The 25,153-nt window shown below is 32.4% G+C and overlaps 3 protein-coding genes across 3 annotated transcripts; all 3 read left to right on the top strand.

Moving 5' to 3' along the window:
• Nucleotides 1–191: 191 nt before the first annotated feature.
• Nucleotides 192–6,469, top strand: LOC108196251 (serine/threonine-protein kinase PBL27). Its single transcript, XM_017363451.2, has 5 exons — nucleotides 192–669; nucleotides 1,453–1,652; nucleotides 1,751–1,940; nucleotides 5,085–5,476; nucleotides 5,622–6,469. The coding sequence occupies exons 1-5, from the start codon at nucleotides 540–542 to the stop codon at nucleotides 6,207–6,209; spliced, it is 1,500 nt and encodes a 499-aa protein (XP_017218940.1). The 5' UTR covers nucleotides 192–539; the 3' UTR covers nucleotides 6,210–6,469.
• A 1,820-nt stretch (nucleotides 6,470–8,289) lies between these two features.
• Nucleotides 8,290–15,000, top strand: LOC108196252 (lipase). Its single transcript, XM_017363452.2, has 11 exons — nucleotides 8,290–8,477; nucleotides 8,564–8,661; nucleotides 9,042–9,121; nucleotides 9,236–9,301; nucleotides 9,450–9,497; nucleotides 9,604–9,671; nucleotides 9,789–9,861; nucleotides 9,946–10,107; nucleotides 10,596–10,790; nucleotides 14,101–14,189; nucleotides 14,449–15,000. The coding sequence occupies exons 2-11, from the start codon at nucleotides 8,595–8,597 to the stop codon at nucleotides 14,669–14,671; spliced, it is 1,071 nt and encodes a 356-aa protein (XP_017218941.1). The 5' UTR covers nucleotides 8,290–8,477; nucleotides 8,564–8,594; the 3' UTR covers nucleotides 14,672–15,000.
• A 4,598-nt stretch (nucleotides 15,001–19,598) lies between these two features.
• Nucleotides 19,599–20,834, top strand: LOC108194708 (uncharacterized). Its single transcript, XM_017361658.2, has 2 exons — nucleotides 19,599–20,533; nucleotides 20,636–20,834. Exons 1-2 carry the CDS (start codon nucleotides 19,599–19,601, stop codon nucleotides 20,832–20,834), a joined length of 1,134 nt encoding a protein of 377 aa, XP_017217147.2.
• The last annotated feature ends 4,319 nt before the right edge of the window (nucleotides 20,835–25,153 follow it).

The raw sequence follows: 25,153 nt of genomic DNA, 5'->3' as shown, positions 1-25,153 counted from the left end.
ACGTACCGTCTTAACATTTGCTTAATTCTTTATTCTTGATACCCCCAGCAGTAATTTGTGCGGATTTTCAGGGATTTAATGCAAAATATAAGTTCATAAAATCAACAGTACAGTGGCAACTTTCGTAAATTTCTGCAACATTTTCTCCACATAATTCCACTTTAATTTAGCCTCTCCTTTCATTCAAACATAAACAAAAGATATAATTAGTCTTTCTTATACATTATACAATGATATAAATACTATCTTAGCTGTATAAAACACAGAATTATACAATTGTATAATTTTCTACTCATATAACTTTTTTTTTATAGCATTTGTTGATTTGCTTTAGTGATAAAACTTGGTGTTGATCTTTGAATTTGAGCTAGTTGGGATCACCAAGAACTTGCCCATGATTGCAATTTCAGAAATTTGAGTTCTTGACATTAAAAGTTTGGATTTTTTGAGGATTTGCATACAAGTGATTGTGTATCTATAGATTATATATACAGGCTTTTCTTGAAGGGTTTGAGTATATAGTGTTTTTTGATTGTGATATGGGGTGTTTTCCATGTTTTGGATCATCAGAAGATGATGGTAAAAATGGAGAGCAAGAAGTGGTAAAAAAAGACTCTTTTAAGGAAGGTTCTGCACCTCAGTCTTATCACATGACTAGAGTTGGTTCAGGTAATTTAAGTCCTTTTTTTTTTTTTGCTAAATGGTAATTTAAGTCCTTTCTTGTCAAGATTCAATCTTTTGGATTTTTTGTGTTTGGCTGTTATAATTATAGGAGCTTTGGAGTTTATGATTGGTTGGTGTGCTTAGGTTTATTAAATTTTGATTAGTTTGTGCCTTTGGGTTTGAGTGTTTGATAATGTATTGTTAGGTGTTAATGAAATTTATCTGGTTCACTGTGATTGTTAGACTGTGATAGTTCATTTCTAGTAGTTAACTTATGTAGCTCATCCATTTTTAAAAACTTTAATCTTGAGGGTATATATCCATAAATGCTTGAGGGTTTAATTTTTTTAGTACGAGAGACCTACCTCACTATTTTATTTTAACTCTATATGTTATTGAATTCTATAATCAATCATTCTTAGATGCTTTAAAGTTTGAACTAACAGAGGTGATTTTAATTCTAATCTATTATAAAGAAGTATTGGAGGATTTTTTGCTTAGTTTAACTTTATGGCAGAAGTCTACATTATGGATGATGCCGCATTCTGCTTTTATATCTATACCTGCAATTTTATCCAAATGAATGGAACATTAAGATTGTCTTTTTACTCGTTCAGTTGGACTTTTTGTCAGTGATGAAAGAGTGTTTTAAGGAATTTTAAATCGGTTTTATCAATGATAAAATTGTAATGATGTTTGTATACCTGTTAGAAATTTTATCTGCCATTAACTTTGTTTTTCCATGAATAAAATTACCTCATCTGATATGTGATATTTCTCATTTTGTAGACAATACTAAATCTCGAGGTGGTTTTGATCCCAAGAAGGAACTACCCCTACCGAAAGATGTACCAACACCCCATATTGCTGCACAGACATTTACATTCAGAGAGCTTGCAGCTGCAACAAAGAATTTCATGCCAGAATGTTTACTTGGTGAAGGTGGGTTTGGTCATGTTTATAAGGGACGCCTTGAAAGTACTGGACAGGTAATAAGTTATTGCCTTTATGTGTATAAGCTTTTAGTTCATTTCATTTAAGCATTGTATGTTATTCGCTATATCTGTTTAAACTAATGCATCTACAGGTAGTTGCTGTAAAACAGCTTGATCGGAATGGCCTTCAAGGAAATAGAGAATTTCTAGTGGAGGTTCTAATGCTCAGCCTTTTACATCATCCGAATCTTGTCAACTTAATAGGTTATTGTGCTGATGGGGATCAACGCCTCCTTGTTTATGAATTTATGCCATTGGGATCACTAGAGGATCATTTACATGGTTAGGCTGGCATACCTTATCTTTGAGTTTCTTCCTTGTGATCTTTTGCATATATCTGATGTTACATTGAAATTTACTTGCTAAACAATATTTTATTTCACCGTGTCTAATCCTGAAATATATCTTTTACAAATAGCTAGAGGTGTGTTAGTAGGCAACCGCGTTTAGCGCATGATGCCCTAAAACATAAGTGTCAAAAGGAAACACACCTTTTAAACTTACAACACCTGAGTGGAGTAAACCAATTCAATTTGTCCGGTGTCATTGGCGACTTGGCATATGCATCTTTGCTAGGACAACAGGAATCACTACTGCATGTGTATGCATATGCTTTTTACTAGCATGTAATTGTACTGCATTCAGATCTTGCATCTGAAAACATTAAACAATTTTATCTCGGACATATATGGTTCATTTGCTTCCTTCCCGCCTTTCTAAATTCATCAACCATTTACTGATTGCTCTGATGTACAATCTAAATAGTAAATTCATTCCTGGTCATTCTATTTATTTGCTGGGATTAGATAGCACGCAAAACTTGTTGTTACAATATGCCTAATATGTCTCATGGCCCTTGTTATAGTAAATTAACTGTGGCTGAGTAATTTTAACATTGCTGTAACATCAGTAGTTTGGATCTATTCGGTCATATACCTATGTTCTCCTAGTTTACAAGTGCACAATTTCCTTCTATTAGCACATTGTATTGGCTACAGGCTAAATGGTCGTATTCTCATATGCAATATGTTGGTTATCATTTTTTAGTGTCACAGATATGGGAATACCTTTTTAGTAGAAGTTATGTCGTAAATATATTTTAACAATAAACTGAAGATATCAGTTTATAATTAAAATTTAAGTTCTTGCTAGTAGACCTACTGTTTCCACTTATCTCACATCTAATAGACAATGCAAGAGATGCTAGCTTATTAATATTTGGGTCAACACAAGTTGTCGATACAGTATACAAGAGTTATCCATCTACATATACACCTATAAATTTATGATATTTTATAGAGGTCAGTATGGAAACACAACTATCCTGATACACATGATCCTTTTTCCAATCTGATCTCCTTAAAAGTCTTTTCTAAACTTCCTTAATACACATTCTGCAGCTACAAATGCAAGGCCTGCCACACCTGGATTGAATGAACATGGCCACACCTGGTTTGAATGAACATGTCTGGTTAAAGTAATTTGGACCATCTTAATTCGAAATGAATCAGACCTGCATAATACCCAAATACAACTAGTAAAGGATAGATATATTAAAGTAACATTAGTAAAGGTCTTGATAAGATATTAGTAACAAGAATTATGGCTATTTAAGGGGTATTTCTGCTACCAACAGAATAAATCGTAAGAATCAGTAGTCCATAGTGTCTAACTATGAAATCAAGATGCTTATAATTAATTTAGTGGAATAGTGCACAAGAATTTCATATCAGTACAGAAATGCTAGCTAATTGTATCTATGATGAGGCATAGAATGATGACTCTTAATATTCAAACTCTTCTATATGTTTATAATTTAGATCCCCGCATGTTTTTCTCATGATGACTGCGGTGTTTTGGATATTTTTGAATATTAAATCATAAATTTGATAAAAATTTACAACCTTAATCATTACAACTCCAAAAGTGAAAAAAAAAAAAAAAAGGCCGGTTGACATTGATATGATATACAAATATATGATACACTTGTGAATATTTTACATTATATCATATCATATAGAATATGCTTGTACATATTATTTATGATCTGTGAATATTACATGTATGTTGATAACAACCCAATTTATGACCTTCTCTTGCATTATAATCTTTTAAGTTTTATTTCGAACTGCACACTCATTTGGTTGAGGAAAATAACATTATTTTTTATTTAAGCAGTACTGGAGGGGTATCATCTCCATCGTATCTTATCATCTTCACCAGAATAGTCCCATGGTCTCTTTACAAAATTATTCTTTTATTTCATTTGAGAGTACTTTATTAATCCTACTCTATCATAAATTTAGGTAATGCAGTGACTTGAATATTTAATTTAGCGAGCAATTTAATCAATAGTCTGGGAATTAATAATTCCTTATAATAAAAGTAGCTACGTTTTCCAGCTTTCATGATATTTCCCTACTATTTGGTCAATGCACAACATTTGTGCTACCCGCAAATGTAATGTGAATGGTTACTGATATCTGGTTGTCACTGTTGAACGTTTGTCGTGAAATACTGCATAACTGATTATTTTGACGTAGATTAAGTTTACCATTAGTTGCAATAATGATACTTCGTACCTGGTTTACTTGTATATCTATGCAACTTTGGCCAACGCACAATTTCTACGAGATTTACAAGCTTAATGTATATGGTTACTAATATCTTGTTGTCACTGGAAAGTTCCTAGCTACATACTGCATAAGTGAAAATTTTGCACCTATCAAGTTCAATATTAGTGGGAATGATGGGGCTTTGTACTTTTTAAGTTTGTTGTGTATGGATATATTACATAGTAGAAGCCTGTGTCCTGAGCTTTTCTTAAGTGCATAAGATGTAGGGTTATCGAATTTTGTCTAGATTGATTTAAGTCTCTAATAAGATACAGTAGTATGTAACACTGATGTTACATGCACTATGCAATATTTGGCACTCTGTTTTGTTGATAGGAAAGGATTGACAAATATGAAGAAAATCAAGGGTCGAACATAAGAATGAAAGAAGAAAGTGAAATTGAGAGTGCGAACTATTTATTTAGGATAATTGAGCACATATGTTCAACAAAGGAGTTTCATTTTATTTCAAGTTGAACTCAAACTTAAACTTGTATAATTTTGTGGAGGAAAGGATGAAAAATAAGAACATATGCTCACAAAAGAGTTACTTATATATATATATATATATATATATTTTTTTTTTAAACCTTAATTGCGTTATTTCCATACCAAGGAGCATAATAGATTGTGTCATTATAATAGTATAATAGTATCTAAACAAGGTATTTCTGCAAAAGATTGGAAATGTTATGTCATTATATACACATTTACTCTTTCATTTCATTAATTCCCTACATATAATAGGGAGACACCATACTTTTAAGTGTTAATACACTTCCTGATTAGCCATTCTGGTACTTGTTTGAAGATCTTCCGCCAAACAAAGAGCCTCTGGACTGGAATACAAGGATGAAGATTGCAGCTGGTGCTGCAAAGGGATTGGAGTATTTGCATGACAAAGCAAACCCTCCTGTAATATACAGAGATTTAAAGTCGTCCAACATACTTCTTGGTGAAGGCTATCACCCGAAGTTGTCTGACTTTGGATTGGCAAAACTGGGTCCTGTTGGTGATAAAACTCACGTCTCCACACGGGTTATGGGGACCTATGGTTATTGTGCTCCTGAATATGCTATGACTGGTCAATTGACACTGAAATCTGATGTTTACAGTTTTGGAGTTGTCTTCTTAGAACTTATAACAGGACGAAAAGCTATCGACAATGCCAGGACTCATGGAGAGCATAACCTTGTAGCATGGGTAAGTAATATACTCCTATCTTTTTGTAGATTCTACAATAGTGATGCACTATATATAATGATTTTGAGATAATACATCATGTGCGACACCAAGTAATATCTGATTTCTTGTTTCTTCTGTATTATGGGCATGGATTTGTTTGTAGGCAAGACCGCTTTTTAAGGATCGCAGGAAGTTTCCCAAGATGGCTGACCCATTATTGCAAGGTCGTTATCCAATGCGAGGACTCTATCAGGCTCTTGCTGTTGCAGCAATGTGTTTGCAAGAGCAAGCTGCCACAAGACCTCTTATTGGGGATGTAGTAACTGCTTTAACTTATTTAGCGTCCCAAGCTTATGACCCAAATGCGTCTGTGTCTCAAAGCAGCAGAGTTGGTTCATCTACTCCAAGGAGCAGGGATCGACGGAGCACCCATGATGCTGTAGATAGTCCAGGTCATAACGGTTCCCCTACTACACACAAGAACTCACCTGATTTCAGAAAGAGAGACCTGATGACAAATTCCCGAAACGGTGAAACCAGTGGTGGGTCTGGGAGGAGATGGGCTGTAGATGACTTAGAGTACACCGAATCCCAAAGAGATAGCCCTGTTAGTGCAGGAAGAACTAGAGAACCAAGGAATCGAGATTTAGATAGAGAACGTGCAGTAGCAGAGGCAAAAGTTTGGGGTGAGAATCTGAGAGAAAAAAAGCAGGGTGGCGCAATGGATAGCTTTGATGCTACAAATGAGTGACTTTGTATAGCCTGTTTCGCAGGGTTATCATTCAGATAGAAGATTGCCATTACTCCTATAGAGTACATTGTGCCAGCTTGGCTTGAATGTGGTAAAGAAAAGAAAACACAGCTAAAGACAGACCTTACCTGGAGGAAGGTTATTTTGTAATTTATGGTCATTTTAACCTCATTGCATAATGTGGTGTAACATCGTAAACTTATATGTAATTAGGGTCTTGGTAGAATTGATGCTATGAAATGAGAATGTTGATTTTTTGATCCTCAGAGCATCACATTGGTTTTGTTTTGGCTGTTTGGGTGTACTGTTTTTGCATCAATACATACTGTTAGACTTTCATACATTTTCTTCATGGTTAAATATTAAAGTGGTCACTGTAGTGGAGGTCATATATCACTTTGCCCACTAATCTTTTCGGGGTCTCATTTTAATCATTAAAGTCATAATAAATATCAATTAAGTACCTCCAAATTTCAGTTCAAGGAGTAAAAATATTATTTATAGAGTTTGACACATTATTTTTGAATACTACCACAACCAAGTAAAAGGTTGTGACTTCTGCTATTTATGATAATATATTTAGATTTTTTTAAATTTTATTTATTATTTATTTTTTATTATATTAATACATTTTTTTGTTTTAATTAAAAATAAATACTAAATAAAATTGATAAAATCTGAATATATTATCATAAATGCTATAAGTCATAACCTTTTAATTGGTTGTGGTAGTATTCAAAAATAATGTGTCAAACTCTCTAAATAATATTTGAACTGAAATTTGGAGGTACTTGATTAATATTTATTGTGACTATAATGATTGAAATGAGACCCCGATTAAATTAGTGAGCAAAATGATATATGACCTCCACTTCAGTGACCACTTCATGGTCCTGTTTAGCAATCACTTATTCGAAAGAATAAGCTTTTATTTTTTTCTAAAAGGTGTATATTCTTATAAGTTTTTTGGATAAAAATATTAAAAAATGTGTTTTGTATTTATTATTTGACAAAAAATAAGAGTTTATTTCAGGAAAAATAGAGTTTTGTCTACTTTTCTATAGCAATAAACTCTTATTTAACTTTAAGGTTAACCACACGATTTACTCATCGTATTAATTTTCGACGAAAAAATCAAAATTATGAATATTTTTCTTAGAATATTTCTCCATCCATCTCATTGTTTTAATCAGAAATCTCAAAAATACTAAATCCGTCATTTATATTATTATATTTTGAATTATTACAATCACATATCTATATATTATATTTATTTAATATTGTGGTTAGAATTGAAGTCAAGTATTCATTTGCTCTTTTTTAATTGCAAATAAATCAAGCATTCATTTTCTAATTAAAATAGAATAGGGAAAATTAAATTGCAGGTCCCTGAACTATTGACGTTTTATTGTCTAGGTCCCTGAGCTAAAGATTCTGTATTTCAGGTCACTTAACTTTTCTGTTTTCTGATCTAAGTCCTTCTGTCAAAAAGATTCTAACGGTGTTAAGTAGGGTTCCTGAGTTTCATACAGATCAAAGCAATTTTGAAAGTGTTAGTGATATCCAAATTCAAAGTTCAAGTAGTCAAATTGAAACTTGAGTCGCTGGCGACACTCATATGACACTAATTTTCTAAAATTATGTTCAATTTAAAATCTTATAAATTTAGGTCACTAAATTCGATAAAGAACCCTAAATTTATGGTCCAATTTGGAGTTTTTAAAATAAGCATTCAGATACCTAGACAATAAAACGTTAATAGTTCAAGGACCTGTAAATTAATTTGCCCAATAAAATAAGCATTCATCTTGATTTATTCTCCTACCATATATTTTAATGTAGTCAATATTTCAAAATTTAAAATTATTGTTTTCTTAACCCGAATATGACAAAGAATATGCTGATACGAATCACCCGTCCATGCGTCCATATTCGAACTTAAATTTTTACAACAATATCTTGTTATTCAGTTTAAAGAGTCCAGAACACACTTCTTATATAAAACCAACAAAAAAACCTAAATCTCATAAACGCCCCTTCAGAAATTAACTTCTTAACATAACCCGAGGCTATTCAAGACAATTCACTTCAAAAATCTCAAAACAAATCCTATACTTTATCCTCTTCTAATTAATTCAACTATTTAACATTCTCTTGTATATAACAAAAACATCTCAATTTGATTCTCTCGCCGGTAATCTCACCGGAGACGTTCACGATCACCGGAAGATTATCGCCAGCAGCTCACCGATTCCCACGGTCTACCTGGTTCGGATTTTATTTTATTTTATAATTTTTTGTTGCACATAATTTGTAGTTAATTTTGTTTTTGCCCTAATTATGTGTATATTTAGGTTGATCAGCTGTTAATCAGCTCCAAAAATAATGGAAAGAAGCAAGTGGTTGACCATGGTGATTATTTTGAGCTTGTTTGTATTGTCTGCTGGCAGAGGTATACATATTTATTTAGTTAAATAGCTAATGTTTATTGCTAAGTGCATTTGTTGAGTATATATTGTAGCCTTTTTGCTAATTTTTAAGTAACTGCAATCTTGAATTCTTGAGTGATCAGGAGGGACCGATTTTTCGTGAATGCCCATATTTTGTTTTCGATTACATTGTTGGTATTGTTGATAAAATAGAGAGATATAATAGTCTACTTGTGTGTTTTCGAGCCATCTCCTGTAGAAGGATAGTGATTGTGTAATTAATGAATGACTATAAAAAGTGTTTGTCTTGGTATTCTGGGAGTTAGTTATGAGAATCTTGGAGATTGAAGTTTCTTTCGGGACAATGCGGTAGTAACTAAGTTGAGTTTTTACTTGGATACAGGATTTAAGGCACATAGGAAGTATGATTTGCCTAGATACAACCACACTCTTGCCAGGATTCTTGTGGAGTATTCGTCTGCGGTTAGTAACATATTAGTATATTACACTTCTAATAACTGAAAATATAAGTTTTGAGGTATTTTAAAATTTTTTACGTCTTTTTAGAGGGTTCTTAAGAATATTTTATTCTTGCAGGTGTACATATCAGATTTAACAGAACTTTTTACCTGGACATGTTCAAGATGTAATGGTCTCACCAAGGTATTTTACTCGACATTAGTAATAACCATGTTCAGTTGTCCAAAAAAGTCTTAAGGATCTACCATCAGCATCGTCAAAATTCTTTCTTTTCCTTGCTTTAGTTTTGTTATTGGTTTTGGCAATGACTATTCCTTTTGTGGTGTGACAGGGATTTGAAATGATAGAATTGATTGTTGATGTCGAACATTGCCTCCAGGTGCATCTTCATATCTGTTTTATGAAGAAAAGATATTGATTGTCCTCCAAGAGATATCACCACCCACAATGTAGTTTAAAACCTAATTTTTATGTATGTTGTGCAGGCTTTTGTTGGGGTAGCGAAGGATCTGAATGCTATAGTGATTGCATTTAGGGGCACTCAGGAAAACAGGTTAATAACAATCTCATAAGTTTTAGCAAAATATGTGTTGTATAGTTCCATGCACATTTGGGCTTAATATTAATTTAAGCATATATTTCTATTTATTTGATGAATTTTCTTTTGCAGTATACAGAACTGGATTGCAGACCTATACTGGAAGCAGCTTGATTGTAATTATCCTGATGTCTCTGATGCAATGGTTCGTGATACAATAAAAGTAGTTATATGCAATTACTTTTAGTTCCATGCATAATCTTTAATGTCATGCTTTTTCTGGTTTCAGGTGCATCATGGTTTTTATTCTGCTTACCACAACACAACAGTACGCCCTGGAATCATAAGTTCTGTCAATAGTGCGAAAAAGTTATATGGAGACCTTCAAATTATGGTGACAGGGCATTCAATGGGAGGGGCTATGGCTGCTTTTTGTGGACTGGACCTCACGGTAATTTCTATATCCGAAATACATGATGTGTTCTATGATATTACGGGTTTAAGGTTTTTCATACACTAGTAATTGTTAAACGGGATGCCTAACTTGTGCCCTCAGGGCACATGATAATCAACATTTACTGTATCTACTTACTCTAGTAATCTAGTTTAGTAGCATGGACATTTGTGCAGTTCTTTGGAAACTCAAACTTTCAAAAAACGGCAATGACTATTCCTTGTGCGATTGTTGTATAGCTTATTTTGTGGTCATTCTATAGCATTGGATAAAGAGACTATAACAGCATAAAGGAACACAAGAAGCACCATTACATTTAATGTACTGATAACTTAACTAGAAAACACACTCTCTTTCTTACAAAAAAGAAAAAAAGAAAACACACTCTCTTAGCATGTGCCCTTGGGCACACACTAGAAAAACTGTTATTTTCTTACTGTTGATGCTGGATTATTAATTATTAACCATTTATTTGGTATTATCAGGTCAATTTTGGAATGCAAAATGTTAAAGTTATGACATTTGGACAACCTCGCATCGGCAATGCAGCCTTTTCGTCTTACTTTAGCCAAATTGTGCCTAATACCATACGAGTAACAAATGAGCATGACATGGTTCCTCATCTCCCTCCATATTATTATCATTTCCCACAGAAGACTTACCACCACTTCCCGAGAGAGGTGATATTATAAAACATCTTTATCTTTTCTATATAGAAGTAAAATGTCATGCTAAATTCACGTGTCCTTTTTACGTGTTCTTGCTTGTCTGGTCCGGGATAAGTATCCCAATCTGAAGTCAAAGAAGCCCTATGAGCTATTGTCATGTTGGCGAATAGGATCTTGTATATGTATATATCTATACTATACTATTAAAGCCGAAACATTAAAAGTTTGGTCGGTCGGTACTTGGGCTAAATACGGGCCTATCTATCTAACCAATTATTCTGGGCCTATCTATATAACCAATTATTCTTTTTAATTTGGGCCAAAGTACAAGCCTATCTATATAACCAATTATTCCTTTTAAAACCGAAACATTAAAAATTTGGTAGGTCGGTACTTGGGCCAAAATATGGGCCTATCAATATAACCAATTATTCTGGGCCTATCTATATAACCAATTATTCATTTTAATTTGGGCTAAAGTACGGTCTATCTATATAATCAATTAATCCTTTTAATTGAAATATATTACCTTTTTTATATTCCTGACTAAAAAACTCAATCTTCTAAAATAACATTGAAAACATGGTAATTACTTTTTTTAACTAAAATATATTATCTTTTTATAAATACGGACATATTTATACGTAAAGATGTTTAATTATTGTGCACTAAGCCGGGGGTCTTCACGGAAACAGCCTCTCTACTTTAAAGGTAGGGGCAGGGCTGCGTACATTTTACCCTCCTCAGACCCTGCTCTAAGCGGGAATACTGAGTACGTATGGTATGGTATGGTATGTGTGCCAAAAGTCTAAGCGTCAAATAATAAAAAATAGAGGGAGTATTATTATATTGGTCGGACGGTCGGTACTTGGGCCCGAAGTATGGGATACGGGCCTATCTATCTAACTAATTATTCTGGTCCTATCTATATAACCAATTGTTCTTTTTAATTTAGGCCAAAGGACAAGCCTATCTATATAAGCAATTAATCCTTTTAAAACCGAAACATTAAAAATTTGGTAGGTCGGTACTTGGGCCAAAATATGGGCCTATCAATATAACCAATTATTCAGGGCTGATCTATATAACAAATTATTCATTTTAATTTAGGCTAAAGTACGGGCCTATCTATATAACCAATTAATCCTTTTAATTGAAATATATTACCTTTTTTATATTTCTGATTAAAAAACTCAATCTTCTAAAATAACATTGAGAAACATGGTAATTACTTTTTTTTATCTAAAATATATTATCTTTTTATAAATACGGACATATTTATACGTAAAGATGTGTGCCAAAAGTCTAAGCGTCAAATAATAAAAAATAGAGGGAGTATTATTATATTGGTCGGGCGGTAGGTACTTGAGCCCGAAGTATGAGCCTATCTATATAACCAATTATTCTTTTAACCAAAATAAATTATCTTATATATATATTTTAGCTGAAAAAATTCAATTTTCCAAAATAATATCGAGCAACATAGTAATTACCTTTTAAATCAAACGCATTATCTTTTTAGATTTTCTAACTAAAAAAACTGAGATTTTACAATTAACACGGGCGAAATAAATATAAAAATATAATATCATTAAATATAATTATTAATAAATAACATGTGATATTATTCAACCAAAATACATTCATAACATTATTTTTAAATATTCTAATGATCTCACATTAAAAGAAATATTACAAATCTATTATACACTATATATTATTACACTATTAAAGCCGAAAATATAAAGTTTGGCTGGTTGGTTGGTCAGTTAGTTGAGTTTGGTGAATCGGTTGGTATTCGACCCACGGAGCTCTTATAGTATATTTTTTATTATCTATTAAACCAAAACTTTAAATTTAGGTTAGTATGATGGGTCGGTATTTGGTTTCATGCGTCTCTTTAAATTATAATATTTTTTATATCATGTTATTAATTATTAATAACGAAATATTAAAAGGTTGATTGGTTAGTTTATATATGAGTTTATAGGCCTCTTTAAATTATAACATGTAAAAAAAAATATTTTAACATTCTTATTAAAATATACATGTTCGACCTAATTTTTAATTAGCCATTTGACGGACTTAACTATAAAGAATTTATTCAACTGTTGAATAAAATATTTATTTAACCACATTATTCTATCATAATTTTATTTTTATAATAAAATTAGGAAAATTTAAAATATATACAATAAAATAACAAATATGTTAACCGCCCGTGCATTGCACGGGTTATAAACAGGGCCGGTTTTGAGGGAGTGCAACAAGTGCAACAACACAGGGCCCATGAAAATTTAGAGCCCCCAATTTATGACTATTTCTTTCTATCTTTTAGTATACTCATGATAAATATAATATAATATTAATATCTCTTTAATTTTTACCATTATTTCATTTAAACACTAATCAATTCTCAACTCCCAACACCCAGCCATGCAGGTCTCTTCTTATTCCTTCTTTCTCCTCACAAACTAGTATACTGTACAAGCAGTAAATCTCACATGGCCACCTACATATTTAAGTCTAACTACTCAGTAAACAAACAATTTTTCAGTTGTAGTAGTCTAATTTTGTTTATGATATCTTGTTATTTTAAATATATTAAAATTTTCTTCTGTTATTTGGAAGGGCCTCATTTTTAAAGTCAGCACAGGGCCTCAAAAAAGTCCTAGACGGCCCTGGTTATAAGCTAGTATTTTTTAAAGAAGTAGTTACCAAATAAGGTACTCATGGGTTTGAAGTGTGCTCCAGACGTGTCCAGTTTTGTTTACACCTAATGTGTAAGTTCTCTTTTATAAACTACCCCTGCCGCCGTTGTGTCCGAATATTTTGTTTACTCAAAAGATTTTTTTTTCACAAGTGTATGTATATAGGATTACATAAGTCTTTCTAATTAAGCTGAAATTTAGTTGAGCTTGCACAGGCTTTTGAGAAACCAAGATAAGTTTAATAGCCTTGTAGTTTACTTCACCAAGGCTCACTGACTCCTAAAGCTGTGCTGAGCACACATTGATTAGCTTTTGCCCAACTCAGCTCATTTAGAATCCTAGTTGTGTGCATGAACCTAGGACATACAAAGTTGGGCAAGTTGAGCTGGGTTCTTTCATATATTTGAGGCAAACCTCAGACATACCAATGAGGTCAAGTTGAGCTGGGTTCTTGCATATATTTGAGGCAATTAGATTAATATATATGTCTTGAGTTTTAACTGTATATAGCTCTGACTCGAAGACTCTTGCACTCTTGTATATCTGATTGGAGTATTAGCATGTTTTTTTTTATCTTAATAGACAATTGATACCTGTTCTATATATTGTAGGTGTGGCTCTATCATATTGGATTTGGAAGTCTAGTTTACACAGTTGAGAAAGTTTGCGATGGTTCTGGAGAAGACCCCACTTGTAGCAGGTAGAGAACTGCCTACAGTTTTGGCTCAGAGATTTGTTATAAATTCATGTTTAGTATATGAAATATTTGGTACTATGAAACTGTGGACTTGCAAAAGACCTCCTATGTCATCTATATCCAGAGTTCTCATTAGAAGTTCAAAATAAGATTTAGATGTTTCATGAACTCTGCTCTATCAAGTAATGGAACAACAGTGTAGTAAAAATATATCGACTACCTGGTATTGATTTTTGTAATTGATTACTCTTGCAAATTGCAGGTCAGTATCAGGGAACAGCATTTTAGACCACCTAAAATACTTCGGAGTGCAAATGGGCTGTGATGATGTGGTAAGATGCAGAATTCTGATGGATCCACGCCTGACGGCATACAGCACACAAGATCAAAGCGGAAACTTTATTATGTCGAAGAGCCGTTCCAACCCGATCATAAAAACAAATGTAGAAAATGTGGAATCAGGTGTTAGTAGCAATGTATTATAGAATTCTCAGTTGCATCTGGAGGAGGCACTTGGAATGGAAGAATGGTGTATATTTTAGGGTTTTAGCTTGTAAATTTGTATAGTGCATTGTGTATATTCTTTCAATTATTTAAGGTTCTAGTAGTCTTCACAAAGTTGTAGCAGTTTCTCGATTTAGTATTTCATTTTCTTGTGACAGTTACATGTAACTTTGACGTGTAGATTTGTATATCAAATGGTATCCCAAGCAGAATGAGCATCTGATGTAATATCCATGCTTCATTTTATATGAAAATACATAGATTATATGTATTTGAAGAATATTATTATATTTTTTTCCTTTTAGTAAAATTTCGTTCAGTTCCAATATATATTTTTGAATTATTTTCAGCACAATATTAATCGGCCAATTATTAATCGAACCTCACTAAATAGCCAAGTTCGATTTAATAGTTAATAGGCATCCCTTGACCTCAATATATAGTTGAGGTAGGAACCTTGTGCTCACATCTTTTCGATGTGGGACAAGTTTACCTTATTATAAAAATAAATAGCATACAAGCTTGAGTGCTTTATAAAGGAATATAGATGGACCTTTAATTAACTTGTCAATGTGAGACATTTTCATCCTTTTTTCACTGACTTTCATGTCTATTTACATTACTTAACTTTTTGTTAGTAAACAGACTTTAACTCCATCGGACAAATATTTTTTTGCTTTGAAAGATTTTATAGAACTTAAGATAGGTTCTAAGCTCACTTTCTCATTTTGAGAAGGAGTGAGTTCCTTTTAATCACTTATCAATTTATTTTTTATTTATAATAATATTTTCTTTGTTTTAATTAAAAATAAATAGTAAATAAAATTGATAAAATCTAAATAGATTGTCATAAATTCTAGAAGTCATAACCTTTTAATTGGTCGTGGTAGTATTCAAAAGTAATGTGTCAAACTCTAAAAATAATATTTTTACTCTTTGAACTGAAATTTGGAGGTACTTGATTGATATTTATTGTGACTTTAATGATTGAAATGAGACCCCGTTAAGATTAGTGAGCAAAGTGATATATGACCTCCACTTCAGTGACCACTTTGATATTTAACCCTATACATTTGTGCTTGGTAGAATTTGTTTCAGGAACATGGTACTGTATGAAGGTTGAGTTTTCCATAGCCAATCAGAGAATTCCAACCAATCATAAGGCACTACTATTATAGAAGTCTGTTTAAGAACAAATTTATATAAAATAAAATCGGATTAAAATTAGCTCATAGACATCACTCCCTAATCACAGAAGGAAAAGAATTATACATAAGACCACAAATTGTAATAAGATTCACGTTATTTTGGTACCAACCGTGAGGGTATTAAATGTCAACATGTGGTGCACATACTCATGTCAATTTGACCTTACTCCATATTCTGAATACAGTGGAAATCTATGGTCTCAGAGTATGTTCATAAAAGTATTGAAATTCTAAAAATGAAATCAATATGAAAATTAAAAAATTTCTACAAACAAACATCAGAGAGAATTTGGAGCTTCACATCATCCAGAGTTCTTTTTCTGATAATCTACTCATTATTCCTGAGCCGCATATTTCATTGATATCTATAATGAACTGAGGGACTAGGATCTCTTCATCTGTAGAGAGCTCAAGCATAGAATTCTTTGGAGTATGTTCGTTAATGAAAATTATTGTGCTCCTTGCCTTTAGGACTATCCACGTATAGTTATAGTAGTCATGCTGGATGTCAAAGTTTACAACATTATACCCTAAGGTACATTTATCCCACGATCAGCTAATTAGCAGTGCTGAACAAAATTTCACCTTTTTATCCTTAAAATCATTCAAAGCCTTGATCTAGACTTCCACGGAGTTTACTCACTAAAATCCCCCTCCATATCAAAAATAGCCAAACATTGTCCACATCACTTTTAAAGTTGCACGTAATCATAATTGGTTTATCACTCTCTTAAGAAAGTTTATGTAGCCGTTACAACTTTTCCAAATGAGTCATCCTTTCGAATGTATGATCTACATTCTGTGGATATTAAGAGAGGGTCAGTTCAAATAAATAATTTTATAACTTAAATGAAGAGGGTGGTAGACCTTACCCTTGTGTGACTGTAGGACGATGATTCAGTTCTTGCATGAACAGGTTTCGGCAACGAAGATGCAGTTTTAGCATAATTTTGCTTGTTCACCGTATTGTGGGTACCTTGATCAGAGGTCTTATTTTAGGATTTCTAAATTCAATACCAATTACTTTTGATCGCTTTAATTTATTATTGCTGATTGTTAAGGTTTCATCTTCATCTATGGCAGTGCAGCCCATCAACTTTTTATCTACGATCAAAGTATTTAAAAGCTTAAAATACGTCAAAAATTTACAACCAAGAAATTCAACACATCCTATTTACAATATCAGATCCGAATATATGGCTACTTTATTATCATATCAAGCTAAAAATGTTAAGGACGTCACTTTAACCGACATTAAAATATGAGGTACCAACAGGCCAAATCGTGAACATTGCAGGACCCTAGGCTAAAAAAATAAATTGAGACCCCCTCAGTTTTTTTGAAAATATTTAAAATCATCAAATATTTATTAACGGATATTATGAAAAAGTAGAAATAATTCTTTTAAGACATGATTTAATACATAATCTGACAATTAATAGAAAATGAGTTCTACAAGTGTTTCGAGATACAAAATCATTAATGATAAAACTAAAATCAATATTTCCAGAAGTCTCTTTTTAATTGATAAAATCGCAAGACCATTCAACCGTTCTTGTGACTTTGAGAATCTCAAGTAGGTTTTTATCAACTTTGATTTTACAAAACTTTTTTTCACTGATGCAACGGTAACCGAAACTTTAGACCCCTTCTAATTTTTTTTAATCAATTTTACTGTTTTCATTAATGTATCATTGTGAATATAATCATTAAGAATATTCATCTATATCTGTATCTATGCTATATCTATATTCAATATATTATTAACGAGTGTTATACCGGATTCTTAAATTTTACCCACTAGTCAAGCATATTGAACTAATATAACTCATTTTCCTGACCCGTTTAACAAATATAATCGTAAAATAATCGGTTACACTATCGGGGTCTGCAACATATTCTTCAATACATTCACTGCTGGCAAATCAATCTCCCTAATCTACCCATAAACATGGAAAAAACGGGTATTCTATATATACTTAATGAGTGCTATACCCGATTCCTAAATTTTACGCACATGTCAAGCATATTGAACTAATATAACCCATTTTCCTCACCCATTTAACAAATATAACCGGAAAATAATAGGTTACACCAGTGTTGTTAAAAGCGCGCTTATGCGCGCGCATAAGCGAGAAGCGCGCTTATGCGCAGCTTATGCACATCGCTTAGTATATGCGATGCGAGTTCAATGATGCGAGCACTTTTCTGCGCTTCCAGGGATTAAGCGAGATGCGAGAAGCGCAAAAAAAGCGCGCTTTTGTGTAATAGTTGACTGGGTTGTTGACTAGCTTGACTGGGCCATTGACTAAGCTTTTTAAATAGACATGGGTCATAAAAAAACCCTAAAAGCACTGCTCAGCGGCCGAGAAACAAAGATACCTGGGGAAAATCTACTTCTTTCTTCCTCTGGATCTCTCTGGTAATTATCTTTCTTTTACTTACACTTCCCTTCTTATTCTGGACTCTCTTCTGATAATTATCTTTCTTTTAATTATCCTTTCTTTCTTCTTCTGGACTCTCTTTGATAGTTATCTCTCTCTCTCTTAATTACATAGGATATACATACATATACCTTATCTTCTTATTCTTCTATATACATACATATATATAGACATCTTCCTTCCTTCTTTCACCGATTCTGATTCTGGGCTGCTTTCTTTAGTTGATACATCTTTTCTTTCTTCTGCTCTTGGTTAGATTTCAGCAAGATGAGTGATAAATCAAAGGATGTGGCCTGGAAATATTCTGCTGCAGTAGTGGAAGGGAACAGCATTCGACTCCGTTGTAATTTTTGTGGCAAAGTTACAACGGGTGGAGTATTTAGAATGAAAGAGCATCTCATGGGAGGGAGAAGAAATGCTAAAGGTTGCACAAAAGTATCTGAAGAAGTCAGGCAGGAAGTGATAGCTTTCATGGAATCAAAAAAAAATCAAAAGATACTATGAATTTAGATGATTTTGAACCTGAATTTTCTGATAATGATGGTGAAGCAGGATGTCCTACACAACCTCGAGGCTATCATCCATCTGCTCAACCATCTGCTGGGAGTTCTACAAAAATGAAGGTTAAGGGTCCTATGGATCTTTACATGACACCTGATCCGGAGCTTGTAGTGAAGAAAAGAAAGGGTGTGCAACCAAGGATAGATGAAAATGACACAGCAAGAAAGGAGTTAAGAAAGAGGGCCTGTAAAGCATTTTCCAGGTGGATGTATGATGCTGGAATTCCATTTAATGCTGTTAATTATCTGAGTTTTCCGGTGTACGTTGAAGCTCAAGGGCAGTATGGAGCGGGAATGAAGCCACCTAGCTACCATGAAGTACAAGTTCCATTATTGAAAGACGAGGTTGAGGAGACACGAACTTTGATGAAATTACATGAAGAAGAGTGGGTGAGGAGTGGCTGTTCTATCATGTGTGATGGATGGGAAGATCGGAAGAACTCTTATCAATTTCTTAGTTAACACTCCGCGAGGTAGCTTTTTTCTTGAATCTGTTGATGCATCTGCTGTTGCAAAGACAGCTGATTTGTGGTTCAAGTTGTCACGGATAGCGCTTCTAATAACAAGGCAGCAGGTAGGATGTTGACAATACGATATCCTCATTTGTTCTGGACACCTTGTGCAGCACACTGTATTGATCTCATCTTGGAAGACATTTTCAACATTCCAAGGTTTAAAAACTGCATCAATAATGCTATGGCTTTGAACTCCTTTATATACTCAAAGTGTGGGATGGTGAATATGCTAAGAGAGTTCACTTCACACAAAGAGTTAGTTAGGCCAGCAAAGACACGATTTTCCACTGCCTTTCTCACTTTGTCTAGGATCCGTAAGCAAAAGGCAAATCTTTTTCGGATGTTCACTTCACAAAGATGGATTACCAGCCCCTATTACAAGGAACCGAATGGAAAGAAAATTGCTAGTATCGTGATGATGCCTAGTTTTTGGAATAGTGTCGTTCGTTCATGTAAAGTGGCTGGTCCTCTTGTAAGTGTTCTTCGGTTGGTTGATGGAGAGAATAGACCACCTATGGGCTACATATACGAGGCTATGGATAGAGCCAAAGAGGCAATTGCAGATGCTTTTAACAAAAATGAGGCGAGATACCAAGAATATTATGACATTATTGACAATAGATGGGATATTCAATTGCATCAGCCTTTACACGCTGCTGGCTACTATCTTAATCCGGAATTTTATTACAAAAATCCCGAGATTGAGAAGGATAAAGAGGTCTCAGTTGGATTGTACAAATGCATTGAACGAATGATTGCAGATGTCTCGGTGCAAGATAAAATCGGAGAGCAATTGGAGATATACAAGAGAGCAGAAGGATTGTTTGGCTTGCCACTGGCTATTAGACAAAAAAGGAACCGATTTGAACAACAAAAGTTGAATGATTTGGTGTTTGTCAAGTACAATAGAGCTTTGAAGCGTAGATATGAACTTCGTAACATCATTGATCCTATCTCATTAAATGAAATTGATAAAAGCAATGAATGGCTGGTTGGAAGTTTTGACAAAGATGGTGAAAATAATGAGAATGAGTATGTTTTTTCCAAAGAGGATGGATTAACATACAAAGATGTTGAAATTGCCTCCGGAGCCGGAGAGGCTCGTTACTCTACTAGGTCAGATTTAACACTTAGGACTTTGTAGATTTAATCCTAACGCTTAAAATTCTGAAAAATTAACTTGAAATATATTTATTTGTGTATTCTATATTATAATAGGTCGCGTGCCTTGGTGGGATCCTCAAAAGGGAAACATACTACTTTGGGATCATTATCTAAAAGACGTTTGATTGATGAAGCAATCATTGAGAATGAGGACGAGGATGAAGAAGAAATTGAATTTGTTGAAGATCCAAATCAAAATAGTGAAGAAGAAGATGATTTTGTGAATATTGATGAAGATGAAGAAAATGATTAGTGATTTAGTGGATAATTTCACATTTATTTGCCACTCTGTCTTTAGATTTTAAACTATTCTAGGCTTTAAATTTTTGTATCCTGCTTGCATTATGATTTTTGATAACTGACTTTTGTTTATTAATGTTTTATTATCTATAAGTATATAATGTTTTACAATATATACGTCTATATATGTACATTTTACATGTTTTCGATGAATCCGCGCGTTGCGCGTTGCGCTTATGCCCCAGCAGGCCTTTGCGCTTCGGTGCGCATATCGTGTTTAATAACACTGGGTTACACTATCCGGGTCTGCAACATATTCTTGAATACATTCAGTGCTTGCAAATCAATCTCCCTAATCTACCCATAAACATGGAAAGAACAGGTAATCATGTACATTGTATTTTTAAATTTCAAAATTACTATCAATAATATCTCGATTTCAAGATCTTTTTACTTATTCGATGAATCTTCAATCTTTGTTTCTCTTCATAGTTTGGAAATCGTTGTGTGTCATGAAGGTTCAGAGAAGTCGCGTAGGGCTTTCCGACGACTTGTTTATCAGGTGATTTTTTCTCTTACAATTCCTGGCAATTGAATATACTGTGGTTGAAGGACCTTTTTGTCATAGTTTATTGAAGTCTGATTGAATGTATATTTGTAGGTCTCTCAAAAGAAGTATTCTGAAGCTGTTCAGAATTACCCGATGCCATTTTACCTCCAATATTTACACGCGCCTTCACCATACTGTTCATACAACTATTAGTTCGATCCTTAACTCTATCTTTAGGGTCTATTTGAGAGTGCTGTTACATATTGCTGTGCGGTTAGAAAGAGTGTTGTTGTCGAAATCAGATAACTGTTTGATAATTTTTTATTTTTTTTATATAAGCTTATTTTGAGTTATAGAAAAAAAAGTTTTTGTGAGATTTTGATAGTGAAATCTGTAACATCTTCTTACAAACGTTGAAAAGCAGCATTTTTTAAAAGTATGGGAGAAACTGCTTTTTCTAAAAGCGGCTTTTCAATTAAAAACTGCTATTCGGAAAAACAACTTTTAGATTTACCAAACAGTTTTTCACCTACTTTTGTGCAAAAAGCTACGGTTGCTGTTGACAGCTAAAGCAACCCCAAACAGCACCTTAGTCATTCGATCAATCAAAGATCCACTATTCACGTGATTAGCAATTCAAATTCTGGATAAAGATGATTATCAATATATACATGTAATTAATTGCCATCAATTTAGTCTATTTCAATTTCAAATTCAAATTCTTGATTTCCATCATACTCTCCATTTTTTATTATCATCTCTATGTAAAGCTCTTTTGTGTTTGTGTGTATGTTTATGTGCTTTATATATTCTACATATATTTATGTATGTGTGTGATATGTTCGTCATGTTAATAATGGTTGAATCTATTATCACTATTTTCTTTATTTCTTAGTTGTTCCTGATTGATGATGTTTTTAATTTTCTTTCAATGATACAAGTTTTAATATGTGGAAGAAGGGGCGTGAGACTCCTTTAATTACATGTAAGGCATATTGATTCTACCAATCAGGTATAAGATTCGATTTTGAAATTTGAATTAAACATTATGTTGTGAACTCTCTCTTTTCTCTGATTATTGCCTTTATCTTTTTTTTCTTTTATTAATTATCTCCTTTTGAATTAGTGGCTTCTGAATGATTATATAAATTATTAAAATGTGTTAGAATATATTATTTTGTGTACTTATATTTATATGCAGTTCATACAAGAAAATAATAGAGATGGATTTTAGTGGAAATTCATAATTAAATGTTATCGCAAGTATGCCTTTATGCGAAGTTTAAACTCAGGTATGAATATTCGACATTCCTTTGGATATAAAGTTTTATATATTGAGATATATACGTATCTGAGAAAAAGAGATATGTTTTACTTTGGCCTTATGATTCAAGTAAGCCGTGTACTATTTATACAAATTTAAACCATTTTATGGCTCATGTTTTTTTGGATATGTGTCTTTCTTTCTTTTGTCATTCAATCTATTTAGTCTTCATTTTGTGATATATTTTCCTGTGTCGATCATAACATATTTTTTGGTTGAGACGCTATCTGTTTGCAACTTCACTTCTTTTTCCAAAATAGCTTTCTTATTCGTTTGGATAATTTTCTTAACATAGTGTAGAGAGACTTTTAAAATCTTCAAAGAACATGCTTCACACCCAATTTGCCTACTAGTATTTACGCCCGCGTTGCTTGGCTTTATAATTATAAAAGAAATTAAAGTGACAACGGAATTTGACATTTTCGATTTCATCTGCTGTAGATACCATGAATCAGATTATGAAAATGATTACAAAATATTCATCTTGCTGAGAATAATATTATAAGTTTAACACTTTCCTCGTAACCGATTACAAAAATTCCATATCCCAAGTTCCATGCAATTCGAGACTTAGCAAAAAATTGATCATGGGTTGCTCCACTCTGATAAGGAAATTTCTATAACAGAGAACTCATAAGATTAGTAGAATGTCAACTAAATAAAATCATTGTCCTATCCTACCTGAGTGAATGCAAGTTTAAACTTGGGCAAGAAATTCAGTTTTTTCAGAAGTGGTATCTTATCTGTGCTCTGTAGATAAACAACCCGGGGTGCCTTTACTCTGTTCAGTGGTATAAAAGTTCGTCTACCTTTTAGTGAATTAAGATGTTTCATTATATGGTTTGGCATTTCATCATTCTCTATATATACATCTAACAGAATTCAACCCTCTTCTAATCTTGTGAAAGAAAACATATTCTTCTAACAAATTTAATTCATATTTCAATATCCAGAGGACACATAACCAGGAAAACGAATTTCGGACTGATGTCCAAAAAAGTTGAAAAACCGAAAATGCATGAAATATTTAAATTGCTTAAATATACCTATTTGGGGGAATACAAATGCTATTTTCAGGTTTCTAAATTAAATCAGTAGAATCTTGGCATATACTCTATTTAATAACTCTTATGATTCTTATGACATAGACACATAGTACAAGCAATCGGGTTAATCCAAAGCGACTTTCTGATACAAATACAAGAGTAGCACATTATAAGCATCAGATGTGTCTATAAATATTTTTATTATGTTATTATTCTAGCACTGATATGTAATAATTTGTATCTTTTAATTCAATTCTAGCAATAAATTAATAAACAATCTAACACCTATATAAATATATTACAGTATGATATTAAAAAATTGGGGAATTATCTTGTATATTGTTTTTTCAATCTTATTTTCAAAAATACTACCTTATCCAATCTTATTTTCAAATCTCTAAAATATTTTCAAAAATACTACCTTTTTGAAAATATTTTTCAAAAATACGGTGGTTGCATATGCAACCATATATGCAACTGAATTCCTGATTTCAAGTTCCAGTTTTCAAATGTCATTTTCGATATATATATGTGGACTCCAAATATGAGGTCGAAAATGACATTTGAAAACTGGAACTTGAAATCAGGAATTCAGTTGCATATATGGTTGCATATGCAACCACAGTATTTTTGAAAATATTTTAGAGAAGGTAGTATTTTTGAAAATAAGATTGAAAACGTGATTATTAATAAAAAAAGCCCTAAAAAATTCATATTTTATAAATCATATTTTTTAGAAATGTTTTTTGATTCTTAATCTAGTCACTTTTAAGTTTTACAATACCAAAATTGTTTATTAAATAGAGAAAATAGTCTGCATACCATATATAAATTTATATTATTGGACGATATTTTCTATATTAACAAATACAAAAATAAAATCATTATTAAAAAATTGACAATAATTAAGTATCTATAATAAAACATCAAAATTATGTTATTTACGCAATACGTCTATACTATACTATTAAAACTGAAACATTATAATTTTGGTTTGGCAGTACTTGGGCTGAATTATGGGCTACTTATATAATCAGTAATCCTTTTTAACTAAAGCTGTTATTTTTTTTATATTTTCTAACTAAAAAAACTCAATATACTAAAAATAACATTGGACAACATAACAACTACCCTTTTTAACTAAAACACATTATCTTTTTCATATTACTAACTAAAAAATCGATTTTCAAAATATAACACATGCAACATGCATATAAAAAGATAATATTATTATATATAATTATTAATATACAACCGATGATATGTTTCTACTGAATAAATTACTGTTATTTTTAATTACTCCATGTTATCACTTTAAAAGTAATATCATAGTCCATATTATCTATTTATACTATATTATTATTATTATTATTGTTATTATTATTATTATTATTATTATTATTATTATTATT

This window comes from Daucus carota, chromosome 7 (genome assembly GCF_001625215.2).
Source record: "Daucus carota subsp. sativus chromosome 7, DH1 v3.0, whole genome shotgun sequence".
In the NCBI taxonomy this organism is placed as follows: domain Eukaryota; kingdom Viridiplantae; phylum Streptophyta; class Magnoliopsida; order Apiales; family Apiaceae; genus Daucus; species Daucus carota.
This window is presented reverse-complemented; position numbering and strand designations above follow the sequence as displayed.